Raw genomic sequence first — 27,162 nt, forward strand, 5'->3', positions numbered from 1 at the left:
AGGAGAAGATCTGCATTCTCCGCTGGCTCAGAGGCAGAAGCAGAGCGATGCCCACACGCTGCCTGGGGCAAGCAGGCTGAGTGCGGTTTTCAAGACTCCTGCCGCCGTCCTCACGGCCTCAGCGCTCCCCGACGGCGCAGCGAGGTGATGCCGGCGGGGCAGTTCCAGGACCCAGGCACTCCGCTGCCTGCACGAGCTCCTCCGGAGCGGCTCGGAGCTGCACTCCGTGCCCGGGGCCGCACTGCGGCCCCTCCCCGCCGTGCTCAGCCCCCGGCCCGGCCCGGCCCGCCGCCTTCCCCTCCCCTTCCCCTCGCGGTCCCTCCTCCCGCCGGCGCCGGCCGTGCCCGCCTCGCTCCCGCTCCCCGCCCCGGCTGAGGGGCGGCCGCCGCTTCTGCTGCCTTTACCGGCGGCGGCTCCGCCACAATGTCCGAGCGCGGCGGCTTCTACCGGCAGGAGCTCAACAAGACGGTGTGGGAGGTGCCGCAGCGCTACCAGAACCTCACCCCCGTGGGCTCGGGCGCCTACGGCTCCGTGTGGTAGGTGCGGGGCGGCGGGCGGGGGCCGCCAGGTGCCGGGAGCAGGGCGGCCGCCCCGGGCCCCGCTCCTCACGGCCGCAGCCGCGCGGAGGGGCGGGAGGGGCCGAGCGGCGGCCGCTGCTTTCCCTGCGCTTTCCTTTCAGCACGCGGCTCCCTCCCCCACGGCCGCCGGCGCCCGGGGCCGCGCCGTAACCCGGGCAACCGCGGCCACCGAGCGCGGTGCTCCGCTCCTGGCGCTGCGTGCCGCCTGCCCCCTGCTGCATCCTGCACAGTCACGGTGAGCGCGGGGCTGCACGCGTCCGATGCGCTGAGCTGCCCTTTCAAACGCTCTGAGGCAGTGTTTTGGAAATAGCGGGGATGGTGGAGGAGTTGGTGGAAGAGAATCGCGCTGCTTTTGTAAGGCAAGTGGAATTACACGAAAGAACACCGATAGCGGGCCTTAGATAAATGCGCTGCTCGAAAACGGGCTCTGTAGTACTCCGCCTTTCGCAGTTCACTAAACTTTTCCCTCTCCAAAGTCAGATGCTGGACAACATTTGTGAGTTTCTTATTTATCGCTTCCTCCTCTAGTTGTGTGAAATGCCCCACGTTGTAAAACAGGGGTGTGTATTTAAAAACCCCCTCCAACCAGCAAGGAGCACTCGGGACTAGAGAATTCTCTCCCAATTCCTTATCATTTTGGTTTTATGCTTGCACAGGGGAATCCTGGGCCAGCACTGTGTAGTGCTACCTGCTGCTTGTAAACGGATTCACAAGAGTATGGTCTATTTAGATCACAAAAATCTTTCTCTGAGATTTTACAGAGGAGAAGCAGGGTGTACCATACAACAATAACTACGGTCATTTTCCAGTTAAACCTGTGTTTCTGATTACTTTTCCTGTTTGTGCTTACGTAGCTTTAAGGGGAAAACCCACTCTGCTGGCTTTTGTAATGAGATGTCAAGGCTTGAGAGATTGCGGCGGAAATGAAAACATGTGGTGGTTTGCTCGCTGCACAGCTGGAGTTTTGTTGTGGCTGTTTTTAACAGGGTTACTGCTGTTAATTTATGGTACTTTTTTTTTCTGCCTGTGGAGCAAATCTCAGCATTTTGTCAATGGAGAAGTCCATGAGCTGGCATATGAAGAGGACGGTGCTGTAGGAAATGAGGATGCTATGGGAGAGGTTCATTCTAAAATACCTGCTTAAGCACAGAGTACAGTAATGAAATATTACTCTGCATTAGCAATCTTGTTAACATTGATGAGCTACAAGCCCAAACAGGTCCTGAATGCAAGGAAAAGATTCATGTCTCAGAAAAGCCATCTATTTTTAGTCCCCATTGAAATTGATTTTTTCCTTCTATAAGTTCATGCTTTACCCAAGAGACCCATGACACGCAACTCTTCCCCTGGGAAATAGGCTACACTGCTTCTGTGAATAATTGTATTCCTGTTCAGGAGAATGTCAGAAAGCATCTTTAAGTCTTACAGAAATCACTGGACTTAAACAAATTCTAAAGTGCTGTGCTGAAAAGAAGCCAAAGTCCTGAACTCCAAACACTGGATTTAGGACAAGAACAAAGTTCCTGTTTTCTACCTTGGTGAAGCTCTTTCTAGTCCTTCCCTTTGCTCTTGTACAGTAACTTGTCTGCAACACGGGATATTTGTGCAACCAAAGCAACACTTGGTACTAAGAAGTATGAGGTAGATACTTGAATGTAAGCTAACTTCTGCTTGCTCTTCCTTTGCTCGCAGCTCCAAATCGGTAGAAGAATTTGAGTCAGGCTGCCACGTTTTGGCCCAGTTCATTGACGACTCCTTAAGTCCAGCTGCTTGCTCCATCTTTTGCTCTGGGCATTGGGATTACCACCTGTCTGACAAGAGCTTCTTCATCTTGTCTTTTTTGAATGATTTTTTGTTGTGTCCTAAGTTACGTAACACAGACAGACATTTGTGTGCGTATTTTTTAAAGCTCGTATGCCTCTTTTCATGCCAGCTTTTGCACACTGTCTTTCATCCTACTTAATTCTGTCTTTGCCTGGGAGGTGCAGACGGCCCTCTGCAGTGTGTTGTCTCTGATCTCTCCAACAGGTTATTCCCCATTAGCACATTGAAAACACTGCTTTTCTGCCTTCTCAGGAAAGAACAGACCTTGCCTCATTAACAGAAGTGCTTCAAGGACTCCTTCCCAAACAGAAACATGCATGGTTTCCTCAGGGGCTTTTGCTACCAGCAGTACTTTCTCTGTGCTGCTCTTTCCATACCTTTTGCCTTTCCTCCTGCAGTCAGTCTCATTTAGTTTCAAGAGCATTTTCAAGCACAAACTCAGGTTGCAAAATACATTTTAGAAGGTGGGCTGCTAAGCCTGAGTGTGATGACATAGACCTCAGATTGGGAAGTGGGTGAGCAGAGTCTGCCTGAAGTTGTGCACACAGTGGAGCACTTAAACACATCCTTCCACCCTGCTCACATGAAGTGCATGCTTAAGATCCACTACGTTTTTGTCCTGGTTTATCTCCTGAGCAGCTGGGGGTAGCTTAGGCTTTTGTTTTGCTTTGAGGAAGTACAAGTGTAAAAATAGAAATGGAAGACTTGAATCCTGAAATTTAACCACTTTTTCCCCTATGCACCCAGACCTGTGATTGCTGATTAGGCTGTTGCTGTGGTGCGTTGAGGGCAGTACCTCGTGAGACTGGAATGTAAGATCACTGAGACTATCCTTTTTCCACTGAGGGTCTCTAAGCAGATGCTGAACCACCTGTGTAAATTAAAAGCAAACAAAAAATCACTGATATAAATTGACTACCAAAGCAAAAAAGTCCTTCATCCAAGGCTGTACTTGATGAGTTATGATATGATATGGTGTGATAATGTTTCTAAAGGGACTGAGTGCGAGATTTCAACTATAAACTCACCTTACTGGAGTTATGGCATGTGTCCTTGTCACATTTCATGTTTGTTTAAATAGAGCGTGCTTAGATAAGCTTTTAGAGTACTAATAAAACACAGCTTCTTTGTATAAAAGCAGATGGAAACCAAAGATCTCTACAGGTTGAGGCAGAATCCCCAACACTTGCAGACACAATTGATTTCAGTGAACTTCCACGCTTCAAAAGATAGATCAGGGAAGGAAGAAGACAGAGCAGTGTTTCTGAGCATTGGCCAGGGAGGCAAACCCTTGAGTAGGGTGAAAGTGGCTTTGTTGGAGCACAGGCTGGGGTGCAGGTTTGCATGCCATTCCTTTTGTCCTCTTTCGTTCAGCACGTTTTCCACTTACTGAGTACTGACTTTGGAAAGGAAGGCGAGGTGGGACTCAGTGGCATCAGAGTTCATTTTTCAAATGAAAGTGCCTAAGAACGTATTCAGTTAAAGATACCGAATCAGGAAGGAAGTGTTTGCAGAGAAGGATAAGCAGAGCTGCAGATAACTGTGGCAGACATCTGTAGGTAGGATGCTCTCGCTAAGCCAGCGGAGTAGTTAGGGAGCAGATGAGAAACATGCATGAGGAGTGTGGTGGAACGAGGTGCAGAAAGGGTGAAAAACTGCAAGCTCAGGAAGCACGGAAGTCCTATTTGTGTTTTGGTGGTTTTCTTATAGGAGGAAAAGATAAGCACAAGATAAGCAAGTTGTGACAGAAAGATGGTGAGAAGCAGAGAACTACCATCTTCTGTATGGTTGTAGGAATACATCAGCAAAATAAAAATTCTCTGTAGGGGGTTTCCTCTGTCCCTGCTTCAGAGTAGCTTGCTATAACATGCACCTTCCTGACCACATGATAAAGCAGTGACACAGCTACCAGCTTTCATCATCACAGACATTGTGATTGCAATGGCTTAGGATGCATGATCCCTGTTCCAGAGTCCTAGAGCCTGGTTACTTCCGCACAGCTCCCCAGGGACTGCCTGCAGTCTGAGAATCCCTGATAGCCAGTGGGTGCCAAAAAGGCCACATCTTAGTTCTGTGCATGCAGCCAGAGGAGGGAGGGGAGGGTGTTTCAAAACTCTTACGTGACCTGAGAACAAAGGGCTAGCGTTTAATATTTTGGCCAGCGTGCAGAGAGAAAACAGGAAATGTGAAGGAGCAGTGTGGGAGGAATGGGAAAAAGAAGGACAAGAATGTCAATCAGATTTTGTCTGTTTAGGTTTATGTAATGTATTTGAAAGCACTAATATTTTTCATATTAATCTTTATATTGGGTTCAGCTGGGAGCATTTCTGGTATTAGGTTCTGAGCCCGCACTTTGTAGCTGCCTGAGGTCTGTTCTAAAGGAATGCTCTAAGAAAATACATTTGTCATTAGTATCGTACTGGCTTTGTGGCAACTGACTGATTTTCTTGTTTAAATACTGCACTGGGCTTAAAGGCTGTCTAAAACACATTATTATTTTAGTATCCATGAGTTGGTTGCAGGTGCAGAGAAGCTGACAGCTTATGACCCCAACCTTTTGTTTGTTTCTCTCACAAGGGTAATTTTAAATGCATCACTCCCACTGATGTAAGCTGTGCTATCTATAACTCACCCAGAAAAGTGGGGCTGCCCCTCCATTAAGTTATTTGAAAATTTAAGTCACCGTGGAAACATAAGAGACAGACCAGTAGAGGAAAATGAGCTTGTGGATACAGAGGCTGATACAGCATAATGATACATGCTATCATTAAAAGGAGATTGATAATGCATTCATGTAAACAAATGTGTAGGAATTATCTAATAATGCTTTTGCAAGGTCTGCTTGAAAGTAATGTTGGTTAAGGTACAGTTATACTGCATATGTGACAGATATTTCCTACTTTTATGTTCAGTGCTAGTGGTAAATTAATCTGATATAATTGACAGTGATTGAACTAAAGCCAAAACAATTGATACCAGTGCTCAGCATTTTGTGCTGGAATAACATCCAAGTGATAGGATGTAATTTTACAGTGAATAACCTGTCATCGTTAAGGAAGTTCTTTTTCTCTAATGAACAGATTAATGTGTTGTTTCAGAGCTTCCCATTGCTCATCCTCCCACCCTTTGTCTTGTTACTGTCTCATCTTTTTTCCAGTGCACATATGTGTTGTGATTGGTGTGATTTATTAACAAATACAAGCTCTTACCTCTTAGTGGTAGCTCGTACCTCTTCATGGGTGGAAGTCACCAGTCTGAATTTGTGTAAAGTAACAAACCATTTATAAAGAAGAAACAAATGAACCCAAAAGACAAAAATCATCAACTAAACCTTGCAAACAAAACTCCAAGCCATCTTATGTGTGTGCGTGCTCACATACTATACAAAGAGCACTATTTGATGGAGCAAATTCTAAGCTACGGGGCACTCTTTTTCAGCATTGTCCCCACTGTTAGCTGTGCATTTCACCAGCAAGGAGTAACATCCTGAATGCCATTCTCATGAAAATCTATACCAGTGGAGCTGACCCAGTGTTGCTGTCACTACTGCTGAAATGCACCACCCACCACTGTGCTCACATCCACTGTTTGGGCTCCATCAGTGTTCAGCATTGATGGATGTCACTGGGTGCCATTTTTTCCACAAGGAGGAATTCAGTGGCACACCTTTGCTTCATATGCATGTCCATGTCAGATGCCATTTTATCAGGCTGCCCCGTCTGTCACACAGCAACAACATGTAATGGAATATTGGTAGGAAGGTTCAGCTTCTACTGCCATACCATCAGATGCCTCTGATGTTGTGGGCCACCTTCATAACGTAGGAAGTATTTCTTTTGGACCAGCCCTCATAAAAACAGTTGTCATTCACAGCAGCTGTGAAGAGCTCAGACAGACTGTGCAATAGAAAGTGTTAGGGCAGGGTTCCTGCAAGTCTCACTTTTTCTGATGTCCTTGCCAATGCATACTGCACTAAGGGCTGCCTGTATCAGTGCTTGTGTTCTCTGTATGCTGACTTCTCTTCCATACCTTCACATCCACCCTTCCTTGGACACCTTTCTGTCTCTGCTACCTGTTAGCTTTTTTCGTTGTTGTTATTTTAGGAAGTCAGGATGTTACTAAGGGTCGTTTAGCCACAAATATATTCATATCTTCTGCAATGGGAGGAGTCAGTGAGGACACAAAAGGGTGCTAAGGTCTGTGGACAAGAGCTCAAGGTGTGACTGTGCTTAATAAGTGGCAGAAATGCTGTGTACTTTCCATTTTGCTTTCTGGATGCTAACCTATTCCTTACCAAAATTATTAAAGTTCTGCTCATGTTAGTCTGTGTTTTGAGCATGAATTGCACTTTCTTTTCTTTGTTTTTTCCCTGTATATTTACGTGCAGTAGGGAATACTCATTCTGGGAAATGTCTCCCCTGGGTTGTCCTGTGAAGGAGAAAACTCCTGTGTTGTGCTGTGCTGGAAGATGTAAAATCAGTAGCCTTGAACATTATGTGGAAAACCCAAACCTCATCACAACAAATTTAAGGATTGACTTGTGCATCATATTCCTTCCAGGTTTGGTATATGGTGCCCAACCAGCTGTCAAACATGTGGCAGTGTAGAGGTAACAGTATCACAAGCTGGGACACTGAGTCGTGTAAATTAAGTTGGAACTATTGGTCTTCTCTGTGGTTCTTTGTTTGTTTTTGTTTTGTTTTGTTTTTGCACTTAATCCCAAATTAATCTCTTAGAATATGTTAGAACATTAATTTTTATAGTTACAATGCTCCTACAAACAGAGAATCACTCTTTTCAGACAGCCAAGGCTTCATGGTTTTCCGTGCTGATGGGGTATGGAGTACCAGCAGATTCAGGTAACAGGGCAAGTTGGGAATTCACTGCAGGTGCACCACACTGACACCACACGGTCAGCTTGGGTCATGCCTTCATCAGCTAGACCCCAGCTGAATCCTGGAAGAACTTGTTACACCCAACACTTCATTTGATCTGGGCTTTTTCCAGACACCTTTGCTAGTACTGTGCCCAGCTAATTCAGCTCCCTAGAGCCCAAGGCATTTACTAAGTTTAGGAGTGGGGCCTGTTGATCCCAAGAGCAGCCCTTCTTGCACTGTGTCCTGGAGTTTACTAAATAGGATACAAGTTGGCCCCATGCATGGCTCAGTGGATTGCGTTCCCACAAGCAGTTGTTTGTCCCTCCAGCTGTTGGATCAAACAAAAATTTGATCTCAAAGGCTGAACAGCCATATCTGGATGTTGTGCTCCTCATCCGGAAAGCCCTGAAGGATGTGGGCAGGCTGCAGAGGAGTAGTTTGTCCAGAATTACCAGTCTGCAACCACAGAGGATAAACAAACCATGGATAGTGTGGAAATGACTATGTGTATAGTCAACATTTATAAACTTCAGCACTAAAAATCCATATGCCATCAAAGTCATGAAGTTAGCTTGAAACTATTTTAACATCTTGGACGTTTTGTCTCCTGAATTTTTGGACTACTTTAGTTTTGCATGTCCAAATTTTTCTCTGAAGCCTTAAGAGGTGAAAAAAATGTGCATATAAATAGAGATTGTTCTTTCATCTGGTGGAACGTCAACAGAAATGTGAGATACAGGAGCTGACAACACTGGAAAGGTGTGTCTATTTTAAGCAGTGATTGAAAGTTACACCAAGCAAAAGTGTCTTATCTGTGTCACAATGATGTCATCTCTTCAAAGAAAATAATGACTCTTCTATATCTTTGATCTGAGAAAGGACAGCAACAAGTGTCTGGAATAATTGCAAGAGGTTCTGGGTCAAGAACAATCATATCTAAAAAAGATATTACTAAGATGGGCACAGTGCTGTTTCTTGTAAAATGGAAAATAGTTAGACTTGTGTTTCTTTTTATCTTACGATATGAATCGTATCTAATGTGGCACTGCAGATACTGCTGAGGTGTGAGGGCGTACCGCACTGTGGTAGTGTTAGGAGGCTCACTGCAACTATGCAATTAAAAGCTCATTTCCATTGTTTTTGGCAAATGAAATGAAAAGTAAAGAACAGTTTAGAGGTGGGAGATGATAGCCCTTTACAACTATCTGAGTTTATCTCTGTAGTGTTACTGTGTCCAGCTACATAAAACAATGTAAATAACCAGCTCAGGAGAAGTAAATGGAGAGAAATGAGGACGCAGCAGTTGAATCATTGGGAGGACGATGTTTTTGCCATCGAACAATCTGTCGTTTTGAATGCTCCAGTGTTTATAGCTTGAATTATGATAATGGTAAAGCAGGAAAGGAAAAGGCTTGAAGGCATTAGCTTGTTAACCATTCTCTATGGTTTCTTGACTGAGGGAATGCACTTAAACCAAGACAGCTCCTGGCCTGTTGAGCTTCAATTCGTGCTTTCCCACTGAAGGTCCCAGAGCTCAAGCTGCTGTTTGGTTTTGCTTTCTCTCTTGCTATGGGTTTCCATCCTTGGTCTAAAAAGCTGCTGTCATAAGAATTACTAAAACAGAAAAGTAGTTCTTTATACTATCTGAAAGCTTTGCAGCCTTGAGTCATGTGGAGGGTAAAAAGCAATCCGTCTTAAAGATCAGCAGTTTTTACACTACTAAAACACACGTTTGACTTCAGAACTGAGAGGAGAGGGATGTTTGTCATCATAACGGGATTTAAAACTTAATTCCTCCTAACCTTCTATAGTGTATATGATATTTCAAAAACCAGTACAAGCCCGAGGGGGGAGGCTTATGAATTGTCAGAAGTGATGAGATGTTAAACACAGATTGCTGTTTTGGGCAGTGTTATTTATTTATCTGTATAAACATTTTTTTTTTTCCGCTGTAAATGTTAGAGTGGGTATAGCAAGTATGCAATTCAGAGATTGTGATGCTTTCCATTGGCTTCATTGACCAGGATTACTCTCATGGCAATACTGCATTTTTGTTACAGCAAAGTACTGGCTTCCTTTTTATTTCTTCACATTTACTTTTGCAACCTTCATGCTGTGTCTGTGGACAGTCCTATGAAATTTGGGGTATCTCTACTGACTGCTCTTGCACCATTCATTCTCTGAGCTTCTTGGCATATTTGAGTAACACAGTGTCCTCATGTCCTGAATAACTGTCAGAACAAGCATCTTTATGGTATCCTTTCTACCCACTCCTCCGAGTGAAGCAAGTTTTCTCCTGCTTCCTATGCCTTCTTCTGCTCCGGGGATGCCCTTCACAACCTTTAAAACTTCCCTGAAGATCCGATGCTGTGATGCTTGGGAGACACTAGCTAAGTAATCTGCTTATCTGTTTCATTGATCTTGTGAGTGACTCACTCCTTCCATGGTGCTTACAAGAAACCTGTTGATTAAATCTATTTCCTCTGATTCTGAGGAATGCCACTCACCACACCAGGCTGCCCAGGGCCCCATCCAGCCCGACCTTCAATGCTTCCAAACTGTCAGCAATGTTTTAACAGCTGATTGCAAGGCCCTAATAGCACCTTGTGTGGCTGTTGCATCTTGTTGCCCTGCACTGTGCATTTTTCATGACCATTTCAGAAGAATTTCAAAGTATTTTAATTAAACAAACTTTTAATGAATAAATAGCAAATTAAAGCAATATTTTTCGTAACAGGAAGTAGCAGACTGAATCATTTTGTGATTACATTGTTTGGTGTCACAAAGTAAAATATAAAGGGATCATTTCAGTTCTTGTGCTCCATAACAGACAGTGTTTACCTGTGTTGAATGACATTTGTTGCATCATTTAATGCACAGCAAATAGTGGGTCCCCCTTTTGTGAAAGTGCTAACGTGTTTAGCATCCTCTTCAGCGGGACACCTCCACATGTCTAAAGTTTAGCACAAGTCAGCAAGATCTGTGAAGTTCAGGATGTACCTGTTGCTTGTTGATTGCTGGTATTGCCTGAGGAAATGTTATGAGAGTTGTCTTTGTACCGTGGTTACTGCTGCTTAGGGTCTCCCACTACGTGAGTGGAAGTTAAAGGACAAAGACAGGAGTGAGAAGCCCCTGCAGAGCAGAAGTCTCTCCAGTAAAAAACAGTGAACGAGGGGAGAGCTTTGAAATAGAATGTGCTTTCAATGTGGACTTCCTTTTTCTCGTAGTTCAGCTTATGATACCAAAACAAGACAGAAGGTGGCAGTAAAAAAGCTTTCAAGACCTTTCCAATCACTTATTCATGCGAGGAGGACCTACCGAGAGCTCAGGTTGCTGAAGCACATGAAGCATGAGAATGTAAGTGAAGAGTGAGTGCTTTCCCTTCCGATTTTTTTATGACACAAGTTTGTAATATAGGCATAATTTCAGCTAGGTACAGTCTTGTTAGAAAAGTGCATACAACTCTTTTTGAGTACCTAAGATACCTCAGCTATAACAAAGTCACTGAACTGCACAGATTTCCAGTAGAACACTGCCTTTTTACTGCAAAAAGATCAACTTTAGTCTTAGAGATCCAGCTATTGGAATCTGAAACAAGTGGTCCTACTCTCCTGTAATGAAAGTAATAGAGCATTCTGCTCACTGCTCTTGGACATCAGTCCAGGAAAAAAAAAATACCTCAAACTTGCTTTTGCTAAATTTGGGTTCTGTTGAAAAATTAAGGACAAATACTCTCATTGAAATTACTGGCAGCATAATATCTAGGTGAATGATAGGAGTGCATCAGGCCCAAAAGAATTCAGTACTTAAGTGCATGTGACAGTTTTTCAGAGGGAGTACCCATCTGCTTAAAAGTAATTTGATTAATTCAGGCCTGAATAAAATACAGCAGATTGAAAAGTGTCATGCAGAAGGGATGGTCAAAATGTTAGTTGACAGCAAAGCAGGATAACCTGTGCAATTTTACATAATCCTAATATAATGAGAGTAGAAGCCATATAACAGCTTTTCTGCAGTACGACATTACATTTCCTGACTTTCTCTGACCATTTAAAGTCCCATTCTACTTTTTGCAATTAATAGATGTTTTAATTGGTCGTGGAGATAGCTGAGTCTTTCCCTGCACAAACTGTCCGTTACGCAGGTCACTCTGAGTCTTCAGGATGAACATACACTGTGCATTTGTAAGCTTCCTGTCAACAATTCAAAGCACTGTCAATACTAATTGTATGTTGCTTTCCACTCTTTTCTAAAAATAAAATGTAAATTCCCTTGTCTTTCAGGTTATAGGATTGCTAGATGTTTTTACACCTGCAACGTCAATAGAAAATTTTAATGAAGTGTAAGTAGCATTTTAAAATAATCCTGACTAGTTAGTAAGTAAGCAAGTGTCAATCTGTAGAGAGAAAGCACATAGATCTGTAGTAGATTTAAAGCCAAATTCGGCTCTGTATGAAGAAACCCAACAATTTAAAAAGAAAATCTCCATAAAAAGAAAAGCAAGGTGACCGGCCTCTTCTTTTTGTATGATTGTTTATAAGACTGTGGGTATCTCTTAAATGTTTTGGTGTTGCATAAATGCAACTTAAAGTTTGTTCAGAGTTCAGTGGAAGTAGGGGAAGAAGTTACACAAAACACTCAAAGCACTCTTACTTTAACCAATCTGATGTTCATCTTCATTATCAGATATTCTTCACAGGAACTGTAGTTTAGAGGCCCCAGGCTCCCACTTGTATGTTGGCTAGAATCCCTGTTCATCTTGAGGCGTGATGCCTTCTCCCCAGACTGAACTGCTATATTTCATGGAGAGAAAAACAGATAAAAGCTTTTAATGTGCCATAAGAATTTTTCTTTTTCCCCATATTGAATCTCATAGCTGTAATTCCATTATTAGACCTTATAGGTGACTGGAGGGACATAAACCACACATGAGTAGAAAACGGGAAAGGAATTTAAACAGGAGTGTGTAGTTAACTCTTTAGTTGTGCTTCTTTTACAACGATTTACATTCTGCTGATCTTAAGTGAGGAATGTTTCTTTGTTTTCTTCTGTGAGGTCTGTTTTATTTTCACAGGTATCTTGTGACGAATTTAATGGGTGCTGACCTAAATAACATTGTGAAGTGCCAGAAGTTAACAGATGACCATATACAGTTTCTTATATATCAGTTACTTCGAGGACTTAAGGTATTGGTTGAATGTAAGGATATATATGAGAGAGCAACCAACATGTTGTGGTAATGACTGGTTCAATACTTAGAACACTTCATTTTGCATTGGGAATGCTGAGATAGCAAACATTTCAGAAATCTTGATTATTTTACTAACCAGAAATAAATCCCCAAGCGTGCAAATGGTGACGTGTGCAGCCTACAGCCCTGATATTTGTAGAAAGCATCACATGGCTGAAGAAATAAGCAAGTTGGTTGGATTTATTGTGAAACTTTGGAAATAGTAGTCCATCCTAGCAGTGTACAGTGTTACACATGATCACTTAGGATTTATTCTTCCTGTAAACTCTTTATTTCCTTTAACCATATCATCGAAGTTTCTGCAACTCAGTCATGTAGGCAATTGCAATGAAATGGTAGCAAAATTTTCTTCCTAAAGAACTAAAATATGTTTCGTTTTGCTGACATTAAACATGAAAGTGTCTATAAACAGCAGAGGATTTAGGAAATGCTTCCCAGTACTAGATGATAAACATTTTCCTTGGCCACTGTTGAGGGATTTTTTTCCAGGCATATGCAAAAAGAAAAGAGAGAGCTCAGCTGCTTCATAATATTTGATATTTTTGACATGGAAAATAACTGTGTATCTATCTGAAAGCAAGCTGTGGTAAAAGCTCTGAGATGTTTACTGCGCGGTCATTTCACTTCAGAAATGCACTCTCCCTCTTTCCAAGGAGAGGGGTTTTTTGTTGCTTGGGATTGAAGTTCTCACATCTCATTATCGGAATGTTTGATCCGAGATAACTGTCTCCTTACATCTAAGCCAGAGTCATTACAACTTGAGTCCTTATACCTGGACTCACTGGTATGTCTGTCTGGGAGCTTCAAGCCCTGCAGATCCCATTGGGACCTGTGTAGGGTTGGTGTGGGATGGGGCAGCACAGCAGGCTGCTGAGCAGGCTAGTAGAGCTGCATTGTGGTAATAAAGTGTCCCTTCTCAGCAGCACCTGTACATAATTAATTCTGTTGCAAGCAATGTTTTGGTTTCCTCTGCATTCAGCTGTTTACAGATATTTTGAAGAGCATTTAAGTGTGTCCCTGCCTCACTGACAAACAGTGTGTAGGCCTGGAATGAAAAGAATGCTGTTTTGTTTTCTTTGGGTTTTTCCCCAGTTGGTATAAACATTTTTTGTGTAATCTCTACTTCTAAAAGATGGAAGTTTCTTATTCAAGGAATGGAGGAGAATGTTTCAGAGTGCTTACTGGTCCTTATCAGTAAGATTATATAGGTAAATGGGCCATCAGTCCTAATAGTTGAACTGTAGGCAGTAACATGTTAAGCTTTTCTCAGTCCTTGAGGTTTTATATTATATGTAAAATAGCAGAGACACTAAATAACCATTGACCACCACTTTGTGTCCTCCCTGGATCTGAAGCAATGCCTGGATATCCGTTCTGGACACTCTCTTGTCCAGGGGAGCAAATAATTGCTACCCACATTCAGTGTTCCCAGTTTGGAAAGATAACCTGTTTTCTTAGATGTCAGCACATACTCTTAGGTGTGCTCCCTTGGCTTTATGTGCTGAGTAACCAGCTGCACAAAGCAGCCATCTAGCTAAGGTTGGAATATGTTTCAATATTTTCAAACTTCCAAAATGAGAATTTTTTTATGGAGAATTACTGCAAGTATCACTTCTGACAGTGGTTATATTTACTTCTGCTGAAATCACTCTCTCTGGGTAAGATAAAACAAATAGGCTTTGAAATCAGTCATGTCCCCATCTGCCTTGGATATGTGGTGTCATGTAAGTCTTGGCTGTCTGTAAAACCATCAGGAGCAAAAGATGAACCGTGTGACTTACTTCTTCCTAACCTCTGACTTCAAATCTTACCTTTTTTTTTTCCATTTTGTTTCACAGTATATTCACTCAGCTGGAATCATCCACAGGGTGAGTTCGTTCATTTCTATAATAAAAACGAATGGAGCATGTCCCTCCATGTGACAAATGTGCTATTAAGACATAATTATAATGTACCCTAAAAGGTTCAAATGGTACCTGACTGACTCTCTGTGTTCTTGTACAGGACCTGAAGCCCAGTAACCTAGCTGTAAATGAAGACTGTGAATTGAGGGTAAGAATTATTCTGTTGCAATGAAGAATGTGTGAGGAATTACTCTGTTGTAATGAAGAAGCTTTTAATAGCTTTCAGTGTTACAGTTCTCTGAGGAAAAACTTTCATTTGCTAGTTTTGTTTCTGATTCCATTAATTTATATGTTTATTAATGTTGTTCCCTGGCCATAAAAACATTTACATGAATGTGTTTTCTCCCAGATGTTAAGGTATTATCACCACAAGTCTTTACAAAGTGTTCCTCCCTAGTTCCTCACAGACAGTACACAGGCAAATAGCACATCTCATGACAGAGTACTTAATTGCTATCTCTTGCTCCTTTAGCCTATGATGTCTACACCTACCAAGTTTAGATGAGGCCATGTAGCAACTTTCATTTTTATATCTACAGAATACTGACATGAAAGATGCCAGTATCTCCAGCTATATTACCAGTTACAGGCAGTAAGAGCACCAAAACAAAGTAAGTTTTGTCCATAATTCACACTATTCAGGCACTGTGTTAATTCACGTCTACGTAAATACATATATCTTCATGTTTCTGTGTGATACAATATTAACTAATAGTCATGAGGTTCTGGAGGAAAAAAGGGAAGTCTACTTGCTTTCTAAGCCTTACAGCCTGAAAATGATTAGCTTAGCATTTCTCCATGACACGTTTCTTACTCTGACCGGGATTCTGATACAATCACTTTATTCCAGCTGTGAGGGATTTCAGTTTCCAAATACTGGGAGAACAGCAAAGAAACCTCACAGTACTGAATAAGAGCAGTGCTTTTAGGTTCTCATGACAATCCTAATCTGTTGTAAGAAACTGTAGTTCCTGTTTGGGTTAGTGAGAGCTGCAGACGCTCAGCAAGTTTCATGAGTATCCCTTTCATGTTTTCATGCATATATGCTCAGCATCTGTGAAATGTTATAGTTCATCTGGTTCTGATCATTCACTTCCAAATGTGTGCTGTGCTTTTGCGCTGTAAGAGGCTTGTAATCTTGTTTTCTATGATTTTATCTGTGCACATTTCTTCCTACCATTTGCTACATTGTTCTTTGCTTTCTTTATATTTATAGCTTTACTTCCTCTGATACCAAATTATTTTGTAATGGAATAAACTGTTGGATATTTCCAAATACAAGCAAGAAGGAAATAGAAGCAAAAAGATGCAGAACATGTTTGTGTGGACACATTTGATGGAAGGCATCAGCTATTAAAAAAATCTTGCTTTTATAGTAATGAAGATGTTAATATTCAAGTTTCAAGCCCTTATTCATGCCTTATTTGACTCATGCGTTTTTTAAAAGAAATATATAATGCTCTTAATGTTCATTAGAAGTAAATATGTTAATGTGTTGTTTCCTCTTCAGCAGAGGAAGACTTTTAGACTTTTTGTATCTTTATACTGGATTATAAATGCAGAATTTTGAATTATACTCTTATAATGTTTGTGTTCCCGGTGAAAAGGATTTTCCATCAGCTTAACAGATAATCCTGGATCTCAGCATGGGAAGTTTTGGCTGCTTTTAATTCATATTTCTGTTTGTAGAGATGCTGAACAGACAGATAATAAACAGCACTGAAACTGTAACGTTACACTTTCACAACAGCATCTCTTGAAGTCTGGGATACTTGTTAGCTCCACAATTAGTTGGGCATAGACTAATTAAAAAATGGAAAGCAAAGAAATGAGCAGGAAAAGTTATTTGAAGTAACTTCCTGTCAGTGTAAACTTACCAAGAGAGAACATACGGAAGAGAACATTCTGCCATCGTGCCTATGAGTAATATGTGTACCTAAACTGAGCCCTTTTGGTCTTTCACTGGGGGAGCTCTGTGGAAAACAGATGGCACATGATGTGAATGTACCTCGTTATGCAGGATATACGTTTCCCTCCTGGTGACATCAGAGCACTGCTTGATTTGGGTAAATGCTACCTGCGTGCAACAATGCTGAAAGAGACATGAGAGGGAAACAACAGAACTTCTGGGGGTTTGTGGTTTGCTTGCGTGGTCTTTAAATGTTATGGCCAAAGGCATTTGTTGTTGGCACTCCATACGAATGTTCCCAGTTGGCAGTGGTTCATTTCTATAGCAACACTGCCTATTTTTCAAAAAGCAAGTGTCAGAATAAAACTGAACTTCAAGCAAGATGTGAAGTGTTTCTCAGAGGACAAAGGACCAAACTCATCACCGTGGAAATATCTCTCTGATCCCCATAGGCAGCACCACACAGCAGGGAGAGCACAGGAGCTCATGCACAGCCTTGCAGTTTTACCTCACTGTGGAGAGGTGCTTGGGCTGCTGGATGCATTCAGATACAAACCATCATACAGTCATAGAACGGCTTGGGTTGGGAGGGACCTCAGAGATCCTCTTGTTCCAACCCTCACTGGGGCGGTAATGGGGAAAATCAGTACCCATAACAAAAGTAACAAGAGCTATTTCTATTTATTCTTATTATTCTGTAGATTTTAGACTTTGGTTTAGCTCGACAAACCGATGATGAGATGACCGGCTACGTTGCAACCAGATGGTACAGAGCTCCAGAAATCATGTTAAACTGGATGCACTACAATCAGACAGGTAGACTGTGGAGGCTTCACTTTGCTACAGCTGTGTGTAGATATAGTGTACGTACATGGAAACAACTCCACTCAGTGATGTCTTTGATTCATCCTACACATTTTCTCTCTTCAATTTTTGACAGTGGACATCTGGTCTGTTGGATGCATCATGGCAGAGTTATTGAAAGGGAAGGCCCTGTTTCCAGGAGATGATTGTATCCTTAAGTAAAAGCAAAAAAATGCAGCTATAGAAATGAAGTCTAGTTCTTCCATTTTCCTAACAGCTCAGGTGTATGAAAATGCTTTTCAGGCAACAAATTTCTAAAATGATAAACAGTTTTTGTTCTTCTTTCAGTTCAGTACATATGGCAGCTAAATATGAGACCCACCAGCAGAAAAAGAAACAGGAGCAGGCGTTCCTTAGCAATAGTTACATTTCTTCCTAATGTTGTATCTGCATTTAAATAATAGCATGGTTACAACACAACAGTTTTCTTCCGGGTGTGTCTTACATAAATAACATACACTCAAAATGAAGCTGAGTAATGATGGCATTTTTTTGATCTGCTAATACTGTGTTAAAACACAGAACTGCTCTAAGGCTGGAAGTTCTTAAAGTGAAAATAAATAAATAAATAAACAAACAAACTTTTAACTAGTAAGTGAATAAATAGAGATATTGTTTCCTGTTACAGAAAAGCCCTTATTTCCAGAAGTGCCACAGAGGTGACAAAGCACTTTATTTCCTCCAGCACTGTGCTGCAGATCCCATTGGCAGTGTCTGTGCTGACAGGAGGAGTAAGAAAACAGGTGTAGGGGAGATCAGTAAAATAAAACAGCATTGTTAATGAGGAAGGAGAAAATTACTGCATCAGAAGAGGAAAGCTTTTAATGTGAGAAACAAAAGAAAATGCTTCTGTTCTGGATGTTGACATTTCTCACCATTCTAAACCTCCCAAAAGCCGATGCTTATGGTGAAACCAACCCATTGCCAGGTGCAGAACAGCATCATGTTAGAACTGCCTGAAAAAGCTGTTAAGAGAACTGAGAGACCAAATCTTCCCACTGCCACTTCTGTTCTGCTCAGCCTCTACTGTAAGCACAGGCATTGTTCAGATGTCCATCTTGTGGATGATCACTGTGCCTCAGACTGGCTGTGTGGTATGTGGAAAAATCAGGACATCCAGCTTTCAAGAAATAAGATATTGTGCTATTAAAAGTATTGTCTACAACTATATGATTACAGTTATGTAATTAATTAGATGATTATAACTTAAAGTCGTAAAATAACATTCTCTAGGGAAAAAATGTAATGTTTTATATGGGTCATATATGGTAATAAAAAATGCACATTTGGAAGTTTTTAATCTTGACACTGATACAAAACATCTTTTTAAAGCTACCAACTGAGAATTTTCCCTTAACCAGATCTCGGATTCTAACCTCATCCACTTTGGTATAATGTACTGCTTTTCAGAAGTCCTTCAGATCACTGAAACATAAATATGCTACTGAAATTAAACTTGAGAGTGTTAAGTTGGAAACTGGGACAGGGAAGCAATATTTTCCTGGTCTTTCTCACATACAGGCTCACCCGACAGAGCTTCACACAATAGAAACAAAAAGAACTAGGTACTCCTAATTAGGTTTGAGCAGGTATGAATTTATATCATCCAATGGACTAAAATGGAATTGTCTTGCTTAATAGTTTTAAACATCTGCATGAAAGCTCGTGAATTGTTTAACCCAGCAGCATTGTCTGACATTTACTTTTATTGCATTGCCTTTAATTTTCCTGAAATAATGTAGATATTGATCAACTGAAGAGAATAATGGAAGTTGTGGGTACACCCAGTTCTGAACTTCTGAAGAAGATATCGTCGGAACATGTGAGTTCACAGCTTCATTGAGTTAGCTCGTGTTTTATCATTCTTCTCTAATTGTGTGACAGAGATATCTGATCTGGAAATGAGCAGACACCTTAACATCATCTTTCTTTTTTAATGCTGGAATAGCACCATTAAGAAAATATTATTTTCTGAGGTATCCAAATACCTTTCCCGCCAGCTGGATTCGTGTTGATACCTGTTCCTGTTCCAAAGGAGTTGGCAATTGATCTTGATGATTCTTTGTTCTGCTTTACTTAGAATAAAAGAATTCAAACTGACGTTCAGCTCAGAGCATTATATTGTTGTTATTAAATCTGATGTCGCTTTCACTTTTATATTTTCCATTGTTGTGGGGGAACAATGGAGATATGAGAATCAAATGATGCATTCTGTGTCAGTGATCCTATTTGGAATAAGGCCCTAATTTGAATTTCATATTGATTCATCTGAATGCTTGTGTTGAGGTCCACCCTTAATGATGGTACCTGTATTAATGATGTGATTTGTAACTCTCTGAATGATTTTTTTCATCTGTTTAGTAGACAAACTATTTCCACATTGTTTCTCTGCTAAAGCTAACACTTACAAGATTCCCTTAAGGCAGTAACCATGCGTGTCCAGCTGAGCTGTAAGCAATGAGAGGTGGCATTGATCGATAGAGGCGTGTGATGGGCGGAGTGTAAAAGTTCAGATAAATCACAGCACACAGATACCTGCTGAGCCAAAGCTTTTCTCTCAAACATTTTCCATATAGGTTCTGATACCGATGGCTGTTCTTCAGCTTATGTGTATGTTGATGGGTTTTCGTTGAAATTAACAAAGAAAATGCTAGTTGTTTAAGTAAGCAGAAAGAGTAGGGGAGCCGAAAACCAGTGCTACCTTGAAGGTCCAAGTACAGTGAAACCTCACCAGCACAAGCCAGTGCTCAGCCCCAGAGCTTCTGGCTACTAAGTGCCACAGGGCAGGAAGACAATGAGCCTTGACACCAGGGTGTTGGGTCAAGTCTTGGACTGTGCTGTCTTAAGCACAGGAACTTGAATAGCCTTTGGCATTACTAAGATTCTATGTCTTTTGCAATAATGCATTCAGAATGATCTGTACAAATGGGGTACTGCCCGCAGTGGTCAGTTAGGGAGATTTTTGATTCCGAGATTGAGCACCATATACACTGGAGATGGTATCTGGTTTTGTCTTTGATTTCTTGTGTAAGCAGACACTGTGATCCATAGGGATTCTGAAACTGTTACACTGGGGCTAAATATAGAGCATGGGGAGAACACAGAAAACAAGCTAACGAGTGGGTGTGCAGCTAGGTCACCTCCAGGCTGCTGCTACCGAGTGAGGAGCAGTGCCAGGAGGATGCATACCTTGCTTGGGAGTGCTTGTCTCGTGCATGGGAGTGCCTATTCCATTCCTTCCTTCTCGTTCTTTGCCTTATTTCTTTTGCTCCTACAGTTTAGATATTACTTACTGCAGCTAGTTTTTTTGTGAGCAGTTTTTTTTTTCTGTTCCTCTACCAGCAAAGTCAGAGGTTACCTGGAATCTCAAGCCTATTTTCAGTTGTCAGTAGAGTGTTGAATAAATGGGAACTAAAAATCAATGGGATTTTTCAACACAAGTTACTGAGCTGTTTTGTCAGTCTTTCATTGCTAACACGGGTTCAAACTGATGGCACTTCATTATTTTCACATTAATTTGAACATCTAGATTCTGTTAGTTGAGTGTAAGTGCCAAATATACAGACACAGCTGAATGGTTGCCAAGTATACTTTGACAGGTCTGCACTGGTTGGAGGTAATTTTGACCATATTTTATTCATTCATGGTTGGATTAGTGATGTTAATTGATGTCAGCAGAGAAAAAACTAATCCAGAAATCCGCAGATGTTTGTCATAAGATAAATTTACATCTTGTCTCTCCTAGTCCATAACTTCCATGCAAGAATGTGCAAAAGCTCACACACTTATATTAACTAGTGCCCCTGGAAACTTATTTCTGACACTGTAGTATGTGTTTTCTACCTCAATGAAATTTAGGGGCATAAAAGAGGTGGTGTGAGTCCTGTGTTTGTCTAGACTTTAAGCATCATTCTCTGCACAACTGGCTACAGCTGCTGGTAAAGAACACCTCGCTGTCAGCTCCTACAGCAAAGAGGGAGAATGATAACATTGTTTTGATATGTTGGAGACATAAATCAAGAAGCTTTACTTCTATTAGGATGGGAACCTTATTGAGATTCTGAAATGTCACTAATGGTAGTCTAGAATTATAATAGAATGTTCTTATGTCTTCAAACCAGCAGGAAAAAAAATGAAGGAATAAATTAGGATGCCATTTAAAAAGAGACTGTGCTATGCAAAGTAATGATTTAAAATATCTTTGTATCAATTCATAGTAGCAGCAGAAACCAAGATGGCAGAGAAAGGTAGGGAACAGCACCTGTTTCCTAAATGTGGCCATTGGACTGCACAGACCACGTGTCAGAGTAACCTTGGGAAGTTCAACAAGGGAAAGCGCAGTGTCCTGCACAGGGGGACCCCAAGCACCAGCACACGATTTCTACCAGTTTGGGCGCCTCTTTAGTTGTTGTGTTTTCAGAACTCCTGGTTGTGTTTATGGCCCTTACGGTCAGCGTTCAGCCTCCTCACTGAATAGCATTTAATTATCTGCTCAGCCCTGTCCTTGCATCGTGTGGTGTCAGGCTTCACACCGACACCTGTGCGTCAGATATGAGTGTAGGCCTTCCCTAGTGGAGTTTGGATGTGCCTTTCACAGCTGTGGAGACAAGGCAAGCTGGAAGTTCTGTTAAACATCTGAGGATCTGAGCCAGAGAAGAATCAGGCTTTGTTCTTTGGTTAGTGAAACTACTGCTCACCTGAGGAGAGAGAGAAGGAAAGGAAGCAGATTGGATGATGCCACTTTGCCGAGGGTAACTGAAAGATTATTTAGGTGGCCATTTGTGGTTGAAAGCTCCACGCATGTGTTTCCTGGGGATACACAGCAATGAAACATTTTGCACAGGTGAGAACATAAGTCCTAACATATGACCCCTGGAGAAATGTACGCCTGTTTCAAAGTCTCTTGGCTAATAGTCACATACATGAGTGACTGTTTAGGAGGTTTCGTGTAAGAAATGCAATGAGTATTTGATTTTTTTAGAGCTGATACTGTTACTATTGGGCAAAATGTAACCTCTGTGCATGTGCTATGCATGTTGATCTATTCCTAGGCAAGAAAGTACATTGAGTCTCTTCCACATATGCCTCAACAGGATTTGAAAGCGGTATTTCGTGGTGCCAATCCATTAGGTAAGAAAGTCAGAATGATACAGCTTAAATCTCTCACTAACACATGAACCAAAGATTTCCTTTGCTATGTGATCCCATGTGACAATTGGTGCTGTGAAAAGAGCATTGTTTAACCTTTCATCCCGAGGCCGTTCTTCCTTTGTGAAGCCCACGCCTTTTGTTTTTGGCGGATGTTACAGGAAAGTCCTAATGGAAAAGTCTGTGGGAGAAAAGCAAAAGCAAGCTACGTGTAGCAGGGGTAAATAAAAAATGTCACAGGATCTGGACTAGAGGCATCACTTCTGGCTCAGGAAGGCCAGGAGCTGTAAATTGGAGGCAAGGAGGAGAATATGCCAGGAAATAGGGCTGTTTCAATGCCCCTTTTGAATATTATTTCCTAAGAATTTATGAACCATTGTTAGACACAGGATACTGGGCTGCACTGGCTGTTGGTCTGATCTGGCACAAGTTATTGTGCTTAACCAACTGCATCTGCCTGCACAAAGGAGACTGCGCTAGGAACCATTTCTTGTGACATGGCAAAGAAGATTCCTGAGTCACTTGAAGCATCTTACCACGCTTCCAAGCTTGTTCCAATCAGATGTACATTAAAGAGCTGTACAGAGGGAAATACTTGGAGTTAAGATATGGTTTCTTTCTATTTGTTGAAAGACGATCTTATTTTTACAAATATTAGTTGTGAAAGCTTTCTTACCAGAGATGGAGTGTGTTTGTGAGTGTTCCATGTGTACATACTGATATTATAAAGGGAAATCAACGACCGTACATACATGAAAGCAGTAACAGTCGCTTTGTAAGCCTGTGGTAAACTGTCCATATTTCAGACTTAAAGATCTCTCTCACTTCTAATAATCCACAGCTGTTGCCTTTAAACCCATTTACTTGATGTTAGGTCCTGTAAAGTTCTCTTGGAGCTTTTGTCAAATGGGACCACATTATGCACCAGAAGCACAATGTGGGATATTTAACTTCATACACGTAGGTGTTTTCAGAGTCAGGAATGCATGAAGAAGTGAAGCAGATTTCAAATAGATGATCATGAACCGTTGTGCATACCACAGGCAAACCAGAACTTCTTCCAGCTATGAAAGTTGTACTCAACAACTCAACAAAGTATCAAATCTTCAGAAATCATTTGTTGGATTGCTTCAATTTTGTGCGCTTTTTTTCTTTTCCAAATAATATTAAATGGGTATAAGGTGGGAGCAGACTGCACATAAACTGTTGCTTTCTCTTTGACTTCGAGACAGTCCCTTCTGGTTTTGATCCTGGTTTCTCTTTTTCTCGTAGCGGTAGACCTCCTTGAGAAGATGCTTATATTGGACAGTGATAAGAGAATTACTGCCTCAGCAGCGCTTGCACATCCGTACTTTGTGCAGTACCATGACCCAGATGATGAACCCGAGGCCGAGCTCTATGATGAGTCAATAGAGAATAAGGAGCGAACCATAGAGGAGTGGAAAGGTAACTGCATGCAGGAGTTCATTTGGTCAGCAGAACAAAACCTGACTTCAGTAACAGTTCTGCTCTGTTTCCAACCAGAGCAGTTTCAACTCTTAAGCTCCAGGGATGCAAGGTCAGAGTGTGTGTGTTTGTGTGAGTGGAGGGCTGATAGCTTTCCCCTGGATGTTACTCCCTTCCCCCCCATTATTCCTCTAACAACTCCTGACAAGGTCTCCTGTAGCAAGTTCAATCTTAACTAAAAGCTATCACTAGATACCATGTAACCACTCATTTTATCTTCCTTTTAATCTTATAGTCCAGATCCTCAACTGAAGTAACAGTTTTAGGGCAACTGACATTGGGATTCTGGCCTCATTTCTTCAGAACCAGGAATGATAAAGTGTGTTTTGCTCATTATTCTTGATAGAGCCAACTATTTGGGAATAGGTAAAGCTGCTACTGATCCTGTTTGAGGTGTGAGTTGATGGTTTTACTTCGGAGTGACAAAAGCCCAAACACATCCTTGAGAAAGACTGCAACAACGTTTTTTCAGTAGTTAATTCCACGCTTGCATCATGATCATATTGCAGTGTAGTGTCACGGAAACAGTGTGCCTGAACACTTAGGTTTGCAAGTATACTTACAAGTACAGTCCAATTTCATCATCATCTGATGAGGATATATTATGCTAAAGCATCCTTGCTCAACGTTTTAAATTGAGAAATGTTCTAGAAAAGTAAATCTTCCTGTTTATTAATTTATTAATAGGGCCCTCTCCTTGGCTTAAGATGAAGTATGTAATAAGTGAAATAAATACTTTCCTATTTCTATGCATATATTCTGTAACTTTTACTCCAGGAAAGTTTGATAAAAATATATTAGCATAGTGGCTAGGTTTATGGTGGAAGTGACTGACCTCCCATACCCTCCTCGTGTCCTTGCACTGACCGTGCGTTTTGTGCCACGTTTTATCCTGGGCATTGAGGAGGAGACCAGCAGACAGCAAATGTGCCTCAGAGAAAGATAGGAAATGGGTTATGGTTATGGGTCTCTCTGCAATAAAGGAGCCACCCAGAGCCCTGAAGAGGCTTTCTAGTGGTTCTGTAGAAAAAGTGAGGATTGTGTGGCATCGGTTGCTCGTTACCCATGCTCTGTTACACAAAATCTGGCAGTGAGGAGGAGTGTTCAGTTTGCTTTCGTACTTAGCCATGGGCAGTTTGCTTTCTGCTGCTTGTTCAGCTGAGGAGTCCTTAACAGGAAAGTGTAACATTTGTGATTCATAAAGCTGATTTCTGTTTGTGATGAGACTTTGTTTAAATAACTTCCAGGACAGTCTTAACGTGACTCTTTCTGGACTGATGAAGTGGAGGTGAATTCTCCAGGAAGGGCATTGTATCCTACAGCAGTAGTGTACTTTTTTATTTCGCTGTGCCTTGGGAACTACAAGGTGAAATTCCTTCTTTATACAGGAAAAAAATGATTTCAAAACTGTAGTGGCACAGAACGTGCAGCTCTTCCTCATGGCCACATTTTTAGCTTGGGAAAGTAAATATTTTCAAGTACCATGTGGGCCACATTTAATAATGTGACATTAAAGGTCACAATTTGCATGAAATGTATGAATTGTTAATGCAATATTGACCCATTTTTCTCCAGACATCAGTGCCGTATTTCTTGTCTTCTGTTCAAACTGAAAGTGGTGCTTGATCCCAAGGGGCACTGAGCAGCCGAAGGAAAATGAGATTTCAGACACTGTGTTACACGTGAGGCACTTAAGAATTTCCTTGACCTCTCTTGCACAGCTGAGGTTTGCAGCCCAAGCTCATAGATTTTCTTCTGACATGTTTAATCAGTTAGAAGGTATTTCAAAATGCTGAGGCCAAGAGTATGCCATCCTGAGCTGAATGCTATGCACTATTGCTCCTTTGCTGCTGCTCCAGTTCCACGTATCTCAGCACAACATCTGTGCTTTCAGCTGAGTAGGTGACAGGAGAACAGAAGAAAGAGCTTCATAAGCACAGCAGGACAGTTTACAACGCAGTCCCAGGCACCTGATCTGTGAGGGCACTGCCTTACTGAGTTCAGCCAGGAGCTCTCTTACACACCAGGCTGCCTGTGACCAGGTGCTCTTTTAAATGCTGCAGATTGAACAGAGTCACCCAACAAATCCTTCAGCCTCAGGGCTCTGTACATGGGATTTCCTCCAGGGGAATCCTTCAGCTGGCACACTGGTCATTGGATGTGCTGTGCTATAGCAGGCTGCGCAACTGAAGTGTAGCCAAGACCCAGCTGTAAGATTTGTACACCCTTCTTATAGTAGTGCTAAGTTCACTTTCATGTTTATTAGCTGTCAGATCCTGAAGCATAACTTAGTTGGCCATTTATTTATGTATGGACTGGATTTGGTCCTTAAAATACAGTTCTAACTTGAGAAAATCCATAGGAGGCCACTGATGCTACTGCTACATGAGGCACAAAACACGACACCAACATGAAAAGATAAAGGGCTCTTCCTAAAGCAGCATAAATTAGCAGTGAAGCTGTGTTTCTAGTTAAGCCTCTCTTGATGAAAGCAAAGCAGAACTGCTGCATGCTTGTAAGACAGAAAAAGAACGTTTTGTCAGAGGATCTTTAAGTTAATCACAGTGAAACACACAAAACCTAAACCACCTGGATACAAAGGCATTCTTGCCAAGCTGCAGATGATTTATGTCAGAGGCAAATGACTGCAAGGTAATAAAGAACACGCTTTGTGCTTAAAAGTGCACATCTTCAAACCTGTTCGGGTGCTTTTAAAGATTCCAGTTTGCATGGCACTTTTATTACGTCATTTTGTCAGGGCGTCTGACAGCGTAACTGATGGTCCCATTTCAGGGCCACTGTGTTTTGATAATTAGCTGAGGGGGTCGGACACATTTAACAGTAATAGGACAAGGTATCCAGGTTAGCAGAAGGACTCCTAGTGAAGGCAGTCTGAGTTTGGATCCAGGAAGTCTCTGTGAGGCTGGAAGCGCGGGCTACAAGTCACACACATGTTTAACAGTTCTGTATGGAAGATTTTTCTCTAAGTCGCGTCATTCTCTCGCATCCCCTCTCTGCAGAACTTACCTACGAAGAAGTGATGAGCTTTAAACCACCCGACCTGAAAATGGATAGCCTGGAAATAGAACAGTGAGCACCGGCAGCTGTGGTTTGCCTTGCTGTGCTATGAGGACTGTTAAAGTATAACCACACGATTTAAGCTGTGTTCAAACATAGATTCCACCATCCAAAGATACTGGAGAAGATGTGGAAAAGCAGATAGGTAATCCAGAAGCCAGGTGTTGTCTGTTTCGAGGTTTTCTTGCCTTGTCATATGAATGTACTCCCAGTTCATAAAGGC

General features: G+C 41.7%; 1 protein-coding gene across 1 annotated transcript; it reads left to right on the forward strand.

Moving 5' to 3' along the window:
• Nucleotides 1-375: 375 nt before the first annotated feature.
• Nucleotides 376-27,004, forward strand: MAPK11 (mitogen-activated protein kinase 11). Its single transcript, XM_065743525.1, has 12 exons — nucleotides 376-536; nucleotides 10,507-10,636; nucleotides 11,563-11,621; nucleotides 12,354-12,465; nucleotides 14,369-14,398; nucleotides 14,535-14,582; nucleotides 17,045-17,159; nucleotides 17,284-17,355; nucleotides 18,950-19,029; nucleotides 22,259-22,337; nucleotides 23,628-23,801; nucleotides 26,882-27,004. Exons 1-12 carry the CDS (start codon nucleotides 424-426, stop codon nucleotides 26,953-26,955), a joined length of 1,086 nt encoding a protein of 361 aa, XP_065599597.1. The 5' UTR covers nucleotides 376-423; the 3' UTR covers nucleotides 26,956-27,004.
• Nucleotides 27,005-27,162: the final 158 nt, after the last annotated feature.

This window comes from Cyrtonyx montezumae, unplaced genomic scaffold, assembly GCF_038088225.1.
Source record: "Cyrtonyx montezumae isolate F1298 unplaced genomic scaffold, pur_monq_1.0 scaffold_3, whole genome shotgun sequence".
Taxonomy (NCBI): domain Eukaryota; kingdom Metazoa; phylum Chordata; class Aves; order Galliformes; family Odontophoridae; genus Cyrtonyx; species Cyrtonyx montezumae.